We start from the raw sequence: 15,574 nt of genomic DNA on the forward strand, positions 1-15,574 counted from the left end.
AGCAGAAATCTTAGACATTCCTGCAAGATTCGAAACTTTAAACACCCATTCTTCTATAGTAGGCAAACTATTCTTCTTCCAATATTGTCCCAGCAGTAACCGTGCTGCTGTTATCATATTCAACATCAAATTGGTTTCTTTAACATCACAATCTACAACGATACCCAATAAAAACAATTGCGGAGAAAATTTTATCTTTCTCTTAAAAATCTTTTGAATGTTCCACCAAATTTTAATCCAAAAAGCTTTTATATTTCTACAAGTCCACCACATATGAAAATAGGTGGCTTCTAAACTACCACATCTCCAACATTTAGACTGTAAGTTGGGATACATGTTAGACAACTTCTTGGGATCCAGATGCCATCTATAAAACATTTTATAAAAATTTTCTCTTAAGTTTTGAGCCTGAGTAAATTTAACATTTCTGACCCAAATTATCTCCCAAGTGTCCAGCGAAATTGGTTCCTGAATATTTTGTGCCCACTTTATCATACAATCTTTAACTAATTCCGTTTCCGAATCCAATTCAATTAAAGCATTATATATCGTCTTTATATGTGCACAATTTAAGTCTTTAATTTGTTTTACTAAATTTTGATCTATAATTGTGATGCCAACCTTTTGATCTAACTTCCACCTAGCTTTCAATTGGGTATATTGAAACCAAGAGTGACTTATGTTTTCTTGTCTTAACTCATCTAATGATTTAAGTTGCCAATCATTCCCTTGCAATCTAAGTAATTCCTTTTAGGAAACCATATCCAAACTCACTCCCATAGATACGCCCTCTATCGTGTGTCCAGGAATTCCCCAAATCGGTATTTTATAATTTAACTTATAATAATACTTTTTCCAGACACGCAATAAAGCACTTCTAAGAATGAAGCGACTGGGCCAAAGCCGAAAGGACGATCAGCTGTGGATATGTCTGGTGGTGAAAGGAAAGTCCAATGCTGTAAAGATTCTTTCTCCATAGGAACCTGGAATGTAAGATCCATGAATCAAGGAAAGCTGGACGTGGTCAAACAAGAGATGACAAGACTAGACATCGACATCCTAGCTATCAGCGAACTAAAATGGACAGGAATGGGTGAATTTAATTCAGATGACCATCAGGTATACTACTGCGGGCAAGAATCCCTCAGAAGAAATGGAGTAGCCTTCATAGTCAATAAAAAAGTAGGAAAAGCAATACTGGGATACAATCCTCAAAATGACAGAATGATCTCAGTTCGAATCCAAGGCAAACCATTCAATATCACAGTAGTCCAAGTCTATGCCCCAACCACCAGTACTGAAGAGGATGAAATTGACCGGTTCTATGAAGCCCTACAGCACCTTATAGAACTAACACCCAAAAATGATGTCCTTATCATCATGGGAGATTGGAATGCTAAAGTAGGAAGCCAAAAGATAACTGGAATAACAGGCAAGTTTGGCCCTGGAGTACAAAATGAAGCAGGGCACAGGTTGATAGAATTTTGTCAAGAGAATACGATGGTCATAGCAAACACTCTTTTCCAACAACCCAAGAGACGGCTCTACACATGGACATCACCAGACGGTCAACACAGAAATCAGATTGACTATATGCTCTGCAGCCAAAGATGGAGAAGCTCTATACAGTCAGTAAAAACAAGATCAGGAGCTGACTGTGGCTCAGACCATGAGCTTCTTGTTGCAAAGTTTAGGCTTAAATTAAAGAAAGTAGGGAAAAGCGCTAGGCCAGTCAGGTACGAATTAAATCATATCCCTGTTGAATATACAGTAGAGGTGACAAATAGATTTAATGAATTAGATCTGATAGACAGAGTGCCTGAAGAACTATGGACAGAGGTTCGCAACATTGTACAACAGGTAGCAACCAAAACCATCCCAAAGAAAAAGAAATGCAAGAAAGCAAAATGGCTGTCTGAGGAAGCTTTGCAAATAGCTGAGGAAAGGAGGGAAGCGAAAGGCAAGTGAGAAAAAGAAAGATATGCCCAATTAAATGCAGAATTCCAAAGAATAGCTAGAAGAGATAAGAATGCCTTCTTAAATGAACAATTGAAAGAAATAGAAGAAAACAATAGAATAGGGAGGACCAGAGATCTTTTCAAGAAAATTGGAGAGATGAAGGGAACGTTTCATGCAAAAATGGGCATGATAAAGGACCAAAATGGCAGGGACCTAACAGAGGCAGAAGAGATTAAGAAGAGGTGGCAAAATTACACAGAAGAACTATACAAGAATGAGCTTAACGTCCCTGATAATCACAATGAGGTGGTCACTGACCTCGAGCCAGACATCCTAGAATGTGAAGTGAAGTGGGCCTTAGAAAAGCTGAGCAACAACAAAGCTAGTGGAGGTGACAGTATTCCAGCTGAGCTATTCAAAATCTTAAAAGACGATGCAGTAAAAGTGCTACACTCAATTTGCCAGCAAATTTGGAAAACTCAACAGTGGCCACAGGACTGGAAAAGATCAGTTTACATTCCAATTCCAAAGAAAGGCAGTGCCAAAGAATGTTCAAACTATCACACCATTGCACTCATTTCTCATGCTAGTAAAGTTATGCTTAAAATTCTACAAGCTAGACTCCAGCAGTATGTGGATCGAGAACTACCAGAAGTACAGGCAGGATTTCGAAGAGGCAGAGGAACTAGAGATCAAATTGCTAACATACGCTGGATCATGGAGAAAGCTAGAGAGTTCCAGAAAAACATCTACTTCTGCTTCATTGACTATGCTAAAGCCTTTGATTGTGTGGATCATAACAAACTGTGGCAAGTCCTTAAAGAGATGGGCATACCAGACCATCTTATTTGTCTCTTGAGAAACCTATATGCGGGCCAAGAAGCAACAGTGAGAACTGAACACGGAACCACTGATTGGTTCAAAATTGGGAAAGGAGTCCGGCAAGGCTGTATACTGTCGCCTTGCCAATTTAACTTATATGCAGAGCACATGAGAAAGGCAGGGCTAGATGAATCAAAAGTTGGAATTAAGATTGCTGGAAGAAACATCAACAACCTAAGATATGCAGATGATACCACTCTAATGGCAGAAAGTGAAGAGGAACTAAAGAGCCTCTTGTTGCGAGTGAAGAAGGAGAGTGCAAAACTTGGGTTGAAACTAAACATTAAGAAAACCAAGATCATGGCATCCGGCCCTCTCAATTCCTGGCAAATAGATGGGGAAGAAATGGAGGTAGTGACAGATTTTATTTTCCTGGGCTCCAAGATCACTGCAGATGGGGACTGTAGCCAAGAAATTAAAAGACGCTTGCTCCTGGGGAGGAAAGCCATGGCAAATCTAGATAGCACACTAAAAAGCAGAGACATCACCCTGTCAACAAAAGTGCGTATAGTCAAGGCTATGGTCTTCCCAGTTGCAATGTATGGCAGTGAAAGCTGGACCATACGAAAGGCTGAGCGCCAAAGAATTGATGCCTTTGAACTATGGTGCTGGAGAAGACTCCTGCGAGTCCCTTGGACTGCAAGGCGATCAAACCGGTCAGTCCTAGAGGAGATCAACCCTGACTGCTCTTTAGAAGGCCAGATCCTGAAGCTAAAACTCAAATACTTTGGCCACCTAATGAGAAGGAAGGACTCACTGGAGAAGAGCCTAATGCTGGGAAAGATTGAGGGCAATAGAAGAAGGGGACGACAGAGAATGAGGTGGCTGGATGGAGTCACTGAAGCAGTAGGCGTGAGCTTAAATGGACTCCAGAAGATGTTAGAGGACAGGAAGGCCTGGAGGAACATTGTCCATAGGGTCGCAATGTCTCGGACACAACTTCGCAACTAACAACAACAAAGAATATGGGATTTAAAAGCCCATATTCCAAATCCCAACCCTCAATATGAAGTATTCTCTTATTAGTTAAATTATTAGTTAAATTAAGCCAATCACTAACCCACGTCACGGCAACCGCATCATAATACAATTTCAAATTCGGCGCCTTAAGTCCCCCTCTTTCCCTAGCATCTTGTAAAATCTTAAATTTAACTCTTGGTGTTTTCCCCGCCCAAATAAATTTATGAATACCCTTCTGCCATTGATCAAGGTTGGCATCCTTTTTCAATATAGGTATCATTTGAAACAAAAAGAGAAACTTTGGCAGAACATTCAATTTAACAACTGCAATTCTTCCCAATAAAGATAATTGTAATTTTTTCCAATTATTTAAATCCCTTTGTACCTTCAACCATAGTGTTTCATAATTATTCTTATACAATTTTACATTTGAAGCTGCAATATATACTCCTAAATATTTAACATTTTTCACTATTTCAAAACCTGTTAATTTAGATAACATATCCCTTTCACTCATAGATAAATTCTTAGATAATATCTTAGTCTTATTACTATTCACCTTGAACCCAGAAACCTTACCATACTGAGTTATAATTTCCATCAAATCTATAACCGACTATAACGGTTGAGATACTGTCACAACCAAGTCATCAGCAAAAGCTCTCAATCTATAATCATTCTGTTTTATTTTAATTCCCTCTATCATAGAGGTCTCTCGAATTTTAATTAATAAAATCTCTAATGTTAAAACAAACAATAATGGTGATAGGGGGCATCCCTGTCTTGTACCTTTTTCAATTTTAAAGGTCTCTGTTAGCCCCCCATTAACTATAATTTGTGCAGTTTGTTGTTGATATATAGCTTTAATAGCATGTAAAAAACCTTCTCCAAAATTCATCTCCTCAACAACTCTCAATAAAAATTGCCAATTCAATTGGTCAAAAGCTTTCTCTGCATCCAAAAATATCAATGCTGCGGAGACTTGGTTGTTCTTATCCAAATATTCAAGCAGGTTTACAATTTGTCTTACATTATATTTCATATATCTCCCAGATATAAATCCTGATTGATCACTATGAATCATTTGTTTCAAAACTTGCATTAATCTATTAGCCAATACTTTAGCAAAAATCTTATAATCTGTATTCAAAAGCGATATAGGTCTATAATTTTTAGGTTGAGTAAGGTCTTGATCCTCCTTTGGAATCAATGATACAAAAGCTGTCCTCCATGATGGAGGAACTGCACCTCCAGTCTGAATTTCATTAAACAAAATCTTTAAGGGTTCAATTATTTCGACCAACAACATTTTATAGTAAATTGCTGTTAATCCATCTGTTCCCGGAGCCTTGCCCAATTTCAACTGTTTAATAGCTAAAGAAATTTCTTCTGATGTAATTGGGCAATTCATCTCAAGTTGTTGTTCTTTTGAGAGTCTCGGAAAATGAGCTCCCTGTAAATACTTGTCTATATCTAAAGCTTGTATATTTTCTTTAGAATATAATTTCGAATAAAAATCTAAAAAACTCCTCTTAATCAAATTTTGTTGGTAGACTTCTTTTCCTTTATATTCTATTTTATCTACAGTACGTGATTTCTGTTTCTTCCTCAATTGGTAAGCCAACCATCTACCAGGCTTATTAGCGTTACAAAAAGTATTATGTTTAGCATAGCACAAATTAGTTGCTACTTGATCAGCCAGTAGCATGTTAAATTGTTCTTTCAGTAAATGTATTGAAATCCTTAAATTATTATCCAATGGATTCAAATAAGCTTTTTTTTCCTTAGATTTAATCTCTTCCTCAAGATCTAAACGTTTTTGCATTTGCTTACGCCTGTAGGCGTTGTTCATATAAATCAAAACCCCTCTCATATAAGCTTTACTAGCATCCCAAACCATTTCCATCGATGTACCTTTATGCATATTTGTAACAAATTTTTTTTCAGATGTTCTCTACATTTCTGCAAGAACAAGTCATTTGTAAATAAATTCTCATTCAGCCTTCAGGATCTTCTACTACCATCTTCAGCAAAAAACTCCAACCAAACAGGACTATGATCAGACATTGTCCTAGGGAAAATCTTAACGTTCTTAACCGAAGAAAAAAGATCAGTAGTAATCAAAATAAAGTCAATCCTAGAAAAAGATTTATGTCTATCCGAAAAAAGGTAAAATCTCTGTCTCTCATATTTCTTTCCCGCCATACATCTCTTAATTCCAGATCCTCCTTCAAATCAAAAAAAGCTTTAGGCAATTTCGAATTAAAAAAGTTTTTGGAGGATCCCTTCTTGTCTTCAGATGGGACCAAAACTCCATTCCAGTCCCCCATCATGATAACAGATTTATAATCCAATTTGATTAGTCTCTGATGTAAAAATTTGAAGAATTTTTGCTGTTGCTGATTTGGAGCATATAATCCAATAAGAAGAACTTTCTTTCCTTGTAATATTAATTCAATACTAACATATCTCCCTTGTTTATCCGATTCAATCAATCTTGCCGAAAAATCTTTTCTTAAATAAATGACCACTCCAGCCTTCTTGTCCGGAGCAAAAGATGCAAAATGTGTTCCCAATCGGGAATTAATCAGATACTTTTGGTCTTTTAATGCAATATGTGTCTCTTGTAAGCAAACAATGTCATTTTTATGTTGTTTCAGATAAAAAAAATGCTTTCTTTTCTGTGGTGAATTTAAGCCATTAACATTCCATGTCAGGAACTTCACCATCTGTGGTGACCATGAGCCTTTGGTACATAGCCTGAAGATCAGCTGTTGCTCTCTTCGGACGTGCTCCTTCCACAGGCTCTGAGACAGCCGCATCTTGCGTAATTGGACCAGAGACAGGCTTCTGTTTTTGCTCTTTTTCCATAAGCTTCTATGCAGCCCTTGTCATCCTCTGTTCTTTTGGGTCTTCCTTTAATGCCAAACTCTGCTCCATTACCTCCGCCTGCTGTATCTCCTCAAGAGGCAATGACATTGCCCCTTAACTCAATTGTTTATCTTCTTGTCTTGCTTCTGTTCTTTTGATTCGCGGAGACGGTGGTGAGCCTGCTTTCAGGACCTTAGTGTAGAAATCTTTTGCTTTTAAAATTGTATCCAATCTGTATCTGGTCCCTGCATAATTTACCACAATTCCATTAGATATTTCCCATCTGAACTGGATTTGTCGCTTCTTAAGCTCATCGGAGAGAAAGGCAAAGTCTTTCCTTTTTCTAAGAATTTTTGGAGGTATCTCCTTTAAAATCATAATGTCTTGGCCTGCAATTTGAAATCTTTCCCGATAAAAGGCCTGGATAATAGAATTTCTGGTTGATCTCCTGGAAAAATAGATCACTACATCTCTAGGTAAAAATTTTTGCCTAGCAATCCAGGAGTTAACCCTAAATGTCTTATCCATTTCTTTAAGTAGTTCTTCAGGTTCACATTTCAAAACAGGAGCCACTACTCGTGCTACTTCCCATTCCAAATCTTCTTTAGGCCTCTGATATGCAATGCAAACTCCATGTTCTTATATTGTGATATAATAACTTCGTCCTCTGTTCTGTCAATCTTAGCCTCTGCTCTATCAATCTTCTGTTCAGCATCAATGATTTTATTTTCCAAATTCTCCACATACTCCATAACTGAGTCCACACGAACATCCAGGTGTTCTATATGTGCAGCCAAACCCTGGAGTGCAAGCACTATATCTTCCCTCATCTGGTTGTTTTGGTTAACAAATTCTTCCCTTGTTTCCTTTATTTCTTGCTGCAAAACTTGTGTTGACTGCATCACAACTCGCTGAATGTCTGTCATCACAACTCGCTGAATGTCTGTCATTCTTGGCTTTATTGTTGTGAGCTGTACAGATTTGTACTATAAATGGATAGCTGAATAAATATTTAAATAAATATATTATATTTTCTTCTACCCCGCACAGTTCTTAGATTCCATAGAAGCTGATCTTTCTCATTATATTTTATATTACACTAAACTTACTTACTTGACTCTGACCTTGAAATGCCCTGGAAAATTTCTTTAACTTGCCTTTATTTAATCCTGGGACAAATTTTGTTTGGTTAGCAAATTTATTGCAAGGAAACTGAGCATTATATGGAAATTTAGGCAACAGCAGAATAATTCTGATTAATATATTTTTTCAATTTTAATCTACTTTAGTCTACTCAATGCAAATATACATTTATATGATAAAATAAAATGTGCATTTTATTTATAAAATTTATTGATATATAGTATATCAAGGTGAATATAATGAATATCTGAAGAAAAGAATGGTATTCCATTTATTAAATTGCAAAACAGTTCATTCATTTCTCCACCTTTCAACTTAAAAGCAGGACAGACTGAATATGTTTTTGAACAGATATGGAATAATGTCTTGAATATACTTTCTATTCTTCATTTTAACATTTATGTCTTTATGGTATCTATCATATTTATGTTTTAGTCACTGCAAATAATGGACAAACTGGCAGATTAAATTAAAATGAAAAATTATACCTTGAGTGTATATTATTTATTGATCTTCATATCTTTAAAAGAAGCTATTGTTTTATATGTTAGCTTATAAGTAGTTCTGATTAACCTAGAGTTCTACTTTGAAATGGCTTGTTTGCTTGAATATGAATCTTTTCACTTTTGAAAAACATTGAACCTGAACTATACAAGTTTTGCTCCCAGATTTCAATTTTCCAGGGAGATGTTCCACTTTTATTACTATTTCTTTGTCAGTTTTTTTCTGCTATTCCTGAAAATGTATACAGGTTGGGCAAGTATTTTAATTTACATTGCCTATGTTGTGTATATTTATACTAGTGATTATTTAGGTACCTTAATTTTTATGCAAATAATACACCATAATACTTACTTGTGCTTTGGCCCACTCTTGCTGTACAATTCCATGGGCAACAATTAGTCTCCAAGAGTTTTGATCAGATCTCAGTGAACTGCATCTCTCATTTCAGTATTGGTGGAATTTTTCCCCCCAGTGTCAGGTTGTTAACCTGATACCCAACCTTCTCTTCCTCCTCTAGGCATAGGACCAGCAATAACTGAGTTATACTTTAATATGGTATATTTATCTATTATTTCCCTAGAAAGTGGTTTATAGGTTGTTATGATGTACAGAATCTTAATTTAAGACACCATATACTTTTTTGTATCATTTTTGTTTTGCAAAATTGTTTTACATTTTTTCCACATCCTTTCTTGGAAAACTCACATAACATTGAATTAATGTTTCAACATTATATTTATGTTATGCACATGTTTTACCACTACAGGATCACAGTGATCTGATTAGACTCTATATTTTCAAGTAAATAACAACAAGACAATTAAAGAAGATGTCGGACCTTTTTCACTAGGAAAATACTACATATATTTTATTATATTTACTGTAAAAAAAACCCTGCATTGTTTCAATGTTTGTGGCTTTGTTTTCTTTACTTAAACATTTAATACAAAATATTTTTTCTGTATTTTATATTGTTATGTTTGTATGTTCAACATATTTCCAATCATTCATTATTTTCTATTTTTTTTTATTTTTCTAACAGCTGGAAATGATGAAAAGAAAGGCCAAAGATCTGTGATGAAAATAAAAGAAGAAATTCTGAATGCAAAAGGTAGCTTATATGGTCTTTTCAACTATATAATGTTACACATTTCTCAATTTATTTATTTTTAATTTTTTTAATTGATTTTCTAGTTTTACATTTCAGTATTTAAAAAGCAATGTGGCGGCTGAGTTAATCGATAGTACAATAACATACAAGTATCGTCAGTACAAGTCTCAAGCTACTACATTAAATTTTTCTTCTCTTTTCCCCTTAGCATTTACTGTCTCCAGTTTAAACTAATTCTTGTTAAATCAATTAACTAAAAATGACATTCTTACATTTATCAATAATTTTTAGCTTATACATATCCTTATTATTTTAACTTTCAGTCTTTATAGACAATGTCCTAATTAGTTTTCTCCAATTTTTAATTTCCCGTTAATATTTAACTTTAACATTTAATATTTATAATTTCCAAGTTTTGAGTAACTGTAGTTCTCATTTTCATAATTCATCACAAAGTCTAATATTCAGAATACATATCTATTTAGATATAGTTTATTTCTCAGTATTTTACATCAACTAATTGATAATATAGTACAACATTCTTATTTCCTATTAATTTCCAAAAGTCTTGAATTTAGTAACCAAATTTTCTCTTGTTTCAGCATCAAATACTTCTTCTTTTCCTCTTAATGTCTATTATCGCATATTTAAGCTAATATAGTTTTTACAGCTAAGTAAAAACATGTTTATTACATTTATCAATATATTTTAGATGATATATATCTTAAATAGCTTTGTATTCAACCTTTATAAACAAATCAATATTCAAATTTAACTTTTAATATTTATACTTCCAAATTTTAAAGTAATCAAATTTTTCTTTATCTCAGTTCATAACACAATCTAATATTCAAAGTACATATTTTGTCAAATCGAGTATATTCTATTTTAATCCTTACTAATAAATCAAAGCCTCAGTTTTCTTCAGCCTTATTCTAGCTTTCTTTCTTTCTTTCTTTCTTTCTTTCTTTCTTTATTTATTTATTTATTTATTTAGTTACATTTATATACCGCCCTATTCCCTGAGGACTCAGGGCGGTTTACAGGGAATTAAAAAATCCACCATACAAAAGTTAAAAAACCAAATTAAAAAATATTAAATTGACCCTGTATACTTAAAACCCCAATTAAAAATTTCTCCTCAGCCTGGGCCTGAGAGCTCAAAGAGCCAGGTCTTCAGGCCCTGGCGGAATGATCGGAGGTCGGGGGCAGTCCTCAGCTCCACCGGCAGCTGGTTCCAGAGGGCAGGCGCTCCCACTGAGAAGGCCCTATCCCTGGGTGTCACCCGCCGGCAATCTCTCACCAGCGGCACCCTGAGCAGACCCTCCCTGTGGGAGCGCACTGGGCGAAGGGCGTTTGATGCCGGCAGCAGGTGTTCCCTCAAATAGCCCGGACCCAGGCCATGTAGGGCTTTATAGGTAATAACCAGCTCCTTGAATTTCACCCGGAGGGCAACCGGAAGCCAATGCAGCTCACGGAGTAGAGGTGTTACATGGGAGTATCGGGAGACCCCCATTACAACTCGCGCGGCCGCATTCTGCACCAGTTGAAGCCTCCGAGTGGTCTTCAAGGGCAGCCCCATGTAGAGAGCATTACAGTAGTCCAAACGGGAGGTCACAAGCGCATGAGTAACTGTGCGTAGGGCGTCTCGGTCCAGATAGGGACGCAACTGGCGCACCAGGCGAACCTGTGCAAAAGCCCCCCTGGTCACGGCTCCTATGTGGTCTTCAAAATTGAGTCGTGAATCCAGGAGGACGCCCAGGTTGCGAGCCCTATCAACGGGGGGTAACACCTCACCCCCCATCGTTAGAGGTGGAATAAATTGGTTAACCCGAGATGCCGATATGCACAGCCACTCAGTCTTGGTGGGATTGAGACGAAGCCTGTTTCTCCCCATCCAGACCTGAACTGCCTCCAGGCACCGGGACATCACGGAGAGGGCTTCGCTGGGTTGGTTCGGGGTGGAAAGAAAAAGTTGGGTATCATCAGCGTACTGGTGATACCCTACCCCGAAACCACGAATGATCTCGCCCAGCGGCTTCATATAGATGTTGAACAGGAGAGGCGAGAGGACCGACCCCTGAGGAACTCCACAAATGAGAGACCTCGGGGCGGATCTCTGCCCTCCTGTCAACACCGACTGCGAGCGGCCCTGGAGGTAGGAGGAGAACCACCGTAGAACGGTGCCTCCGACTCCCAACCCCCTGAGACGCCGCAGCAGGATACAATGGTCGATGGTATCGAAAGCCGCTGAGAGATCTAATAGGACCAGGACAGAGGAGTAACCCCTGTCCCTAGCCCTCCAGAGATCATTCACCAGCGCGACCAATGCCGTCTCCGTGCTGTGTCTGGGCCTGAAGCCCGATTGGTACGGGTCCAGATAATCAGTTTCCTCCAGGAACAGAGGGAGCTGATGCGCCACCACACTCTCAACAACCTTCGCCAGAAAGCGAAGGTTGGAGACTGGACGATAGTTGTTTAAAACAGCCGGGTCCAAAGCAGGCTTCTTGAGAAGGGGCCTCACCACCGCCTCCTTCAAGGCGGCAGGGAAGACACCCTCCTTCAAAGAAGCAGTTATTACTGCATGGAACCAGCCTCGTGTTCCCTCCCGAGCCGCATAAGCTAGCCAGGAGGGGCACGGATCCAACAAACAGGTGGTGGTGCTCAGTCTCCCCATGATCCTGTCCACATCATCAGGGGAAACAGGGTCGAACTCAGTCCAGATAACGTGCTCAAGTCGTCTGATTCCTCCACGTCAGAGTCCAGACTTTGCCAATTCGCCTTCCATATTCGTGTTTTTAAATCATCGATCTCCCCCTATATTGTTTGAAGTAAGAAAGGCCGTCCAGTCACCATTTTTTGGAAGGGGCTAACAAATCATCTCTCTATTTTTCTCTCTCAGCGTAGTTGTCCTGAAATGTTTATCTTCCCTTCAGTCTGTTTTTCTTGATCCTCAAGTTTCTTCTGGTTTATATAGAAAGTCTTTTCCATTTTCAAAGTTGTCAATCCCTTTTCTGGGTTTTCCATCAACTGTGTTTGTTGATTAGTTGAATCTTCTATCATAGTATTTAATTGCTCCACTTCTACTACTATATTCTGTGTTGGTTGTGATCAAAGTATGAGTTTGTATATCTAGGTTGACATCTTGTTCTTTTCTGTAGCCTCTTATTTCATCAGTGGCTTTAAGAATAGTTTCATGAATTGCTTTCAACTTAAATAAAGCCTGTTCCAGATCTTCATCCATGTTCTCTTGGTGGTGTGGATTAAAAGCTTTACAAGCAGAAAATAAGAATAATTTTATCACAGAGTATAGAACACAACTAGGCTTCTCACAGCTGATTCCCAAGGTCGCAAGTCTTATCTATATTCTGGGCTTCAAGCCAAGTCTCTTTTAGAAAATAACAGGCTGTAGTATCAGGTTTAGTCACAAGATGTCACCCATACCGTTTAGGATTTTCTTTTTTTAAATCCAAGATTGTTATAGTCCTTTTTCCAATTTTACATCTTTTTTATAAGTAAAAACCCAAATCTTCAATAAAAATAGGAAATCTTTTAGTCCTCAAGTTTTAGAAAGATTAATTAAAAACAGGTTATTATTTCAATGTTTTAAACTCCCATGGATAGTCAGTCGCCGCTGTTTTTAGAGGGCAGGATAGAGTTTCCCTTCCCTCTCTACAGGGGGAAAAATACCTTGGGCAGCTTATACAGGTGGAAAAAATAGGATTGAAGAGAGGTTCAGATCTCACCCAGTCTCATCCACGCTGCTTTGTAGGTGCCTGGTGGTAAGTTTGACTTTGACTGTTTTCAGCCTAGTGAGGAGCCATATAGCTATGGCCGGTCTTTTATCTGCCATTTTGGAGGGCTGCGCTGGATCAGCCAGAAGGGTTACTGCCCTCCCATGATCAAGTGGGGATCCCCTCTTTGCTGGTCGCGACTTTTGACCATTTCCAGGGTCCCCCAGCGATGCAAAATCAGACGTGGAAGATGGACCTCGCCTTCCAAGCATGCGCAGTGGCTGTGTTGGCAAACTGGAAGTCATTATTTTTCTTGTTTTAATCTCATTCTTCTTTTTATGTACATTTTTAATATACATTGCTGAAAAACCAACTGATTCTTTTCCTTTTTCTGCAACTGATTATATTTCTAAAGGCTCTGTCCTTTCATTTTGTGTTTTCAATAGAAAATTTTACAAGAATTTGATAGTAAAAGGTGTAAAAGAAATGTATATAACTGTGAATAAGAGAAATAATTTGACAATAGGTGAATTTCATGGCTCATTTGTGTCAGAATCCATTTATATCCCATTCATAAAATCCTATATGTATGTTCTAAAAATCTTACAACCCCACTGGATTCTGACATTTTTCCAAGGAGGAGAAGAGAAGATGTTAATAGGCGCAAGGATGTTTATTCAGACTGCCAGGAGGCTGTCTTCAAAGACCAGGGGGAAGAACCTTTGAACTAAAACAACAAAGGAAGGGGGGGGGAAGAGATCTGGTTTGTATCCGATTTAAATTTCTAAAGGAAGGGAGTAATTGTCGTAAAGACACGAGAGTTCCCTCTTTCCCATGGAGGGATTTGACACCTGAATTTTAATTGATCCGGGACAAACCAGATGGCTTGAATGGAGGGGGTTCGACCAGGGACTCTTTGAAAAGTATCAAACTGTATCACAGTTTCAGATCCTGTCTAGTATTTCCATCTCCAAACATGTTTTAGTAAAAGCTCCTTTTGGACAATTCTGGTTCAAGAGTTCTTTCTTTCCTAAGATGTAGATTGGGGTGGGTCCTGACATTAGACAGGATCTGCAGTAAGAGTCAACCTGGAAGGGAAAACATTACCGGGGAACTTTGCAATAAATATGTTGTCTGACGATGGAGCAAGAGAGGAAGAAAGCCCCATGGAGAGGGAGTTGACCTCCCAAACAAAATTCCAGCAGCGGTCAGAAGCTGAAGCATCATATTCCTCTGGAGAAGAAGTGGTGGAGCCGCACGACCGAAAACCTTGGTGGTCGATGGGCGTCGGAAGGCAAAGTGAGTGGGAAAAGGCATCGGGGAAAGTGACCCTGAGACGGGGCGGCCACCACCCGGGATGGAGGCAAGAGATGGAGAGCTCCCTGCACGTCAGCAAAGAAGAGTGGATGCTAGAAAAAGCTATTGACCTGATGAAGACAACCCTTAGCTCACTAAGAGAGGAGAAAGCTGAGCACCGCAGCTGCAACAGCGCCTGGGGCCGCAACTGGAGAGACAATGGAGGGGATCCTGTACCTGCAACACTGGGGCTGTCCGCTGGAACAGGAGTTGCTGCCTCAGTAGTACCCCCCCAGAATCACAGATGGGGTTCAGGATGAGGGGCAATACCGCCCGCGGTGCAGACAATGGTCCAGTCAAAGACTTCCACCTCTGGAAGCAAAATTCAAGGGGGAGCCACCACGCTTGGGGTTTTTCCTAACACAAGTCCTCAGCTATATGGAAGAGTACGGACGGGACATCCCCAGTGACAAACCCCGCATCCGTATTGTGCAATCCACCCTGGACGGACCGGCTGCAGATTGGGTGGTGAACCTACATGACTCCAACGCCCCAGAACTCAATGATTTCAACCGATTCATGTCATCCTTGAAGCGGCAGTTCGAGGATCCTTTGGCTGATCGTAAGGCCCGGGAGACAATTAAAACAGTCAGGCAGGGCAGACGGCCAGTGGCTGAATATACCCAAGAATTCCGAGCCATTGCCAGCAAGCTGAACTGGCCAGAAGATATCCTCCTTAGCCATTTCAAAGATGGGCTAAACTACGACCTGTATGATGCTTGCCTGCCTCGAGGAGACCCACACCATCTCAACAACTGGTATGTCTTGGCAGAGGAAGTGGAAATAGACCTACTGAAGAGACACCACTGAGGGAAACCATGGGGCCGCCCACCACTCGAACAAACACGCGAGGGGGAAAACCCACCATCCACAGCTAAAAAATCAATGGCCTGTTTCAATTGGGGGAGAGAGGGCCACTGCGCCATAGAATGTCGCTCAAAAGCCCCTCCGTGTAAAACAGAGGCATCACTTTCCAAGAAGTTAGGGAAACCCCAAGGCAGCCCTAAAGAATCTTTCACGAAGGGGACAGAGCCCACAACGCCTGCCAAGAACT

At 39.1% G+C, this 15,574-nt stretch overlaps 1 protein-coding gene across 4 annotated transcripts in view; it reads left to right on the top strand.

Moving 5' to 3' along the window:
* LOC310639676 (E3 SUMO-protein ligase ZBED1-like) overlaps positions 1-15,574 on the top strand; it is a 329,070-nt gene that overhangs the window by 71,101 nt on the left and 242,395 nt on the right. For all 4 annotated transcript variants that reach the window (XR_014492369.1, XM_083361508.1, XM_083361510.1 and 1 more), the window contains one exon: positions 9,362-9,430. Coding sequence is in view for 3 of the 4 variants with exons in the window: in XM_083361508.1 (XP_083217634.1) it covers positions 9,362-9,430 (69 nt within the window). In the remaining variant the exon portion in view is untranslated. The remainder of the gene's footprint in view (positions 1-9,361; positions 9,431-15,574) is intronic.

Source organism: Vipera ursinii (genome assembly GCF_947247035.1).
Source record: "Vipera ursinii genome assembly, chromosome: 4".
NCBI lineage: Eukaryota > Metazoa > Chordata > Lepidosauria > Squamata > Viperidae > Vipera > Vipera ursinii.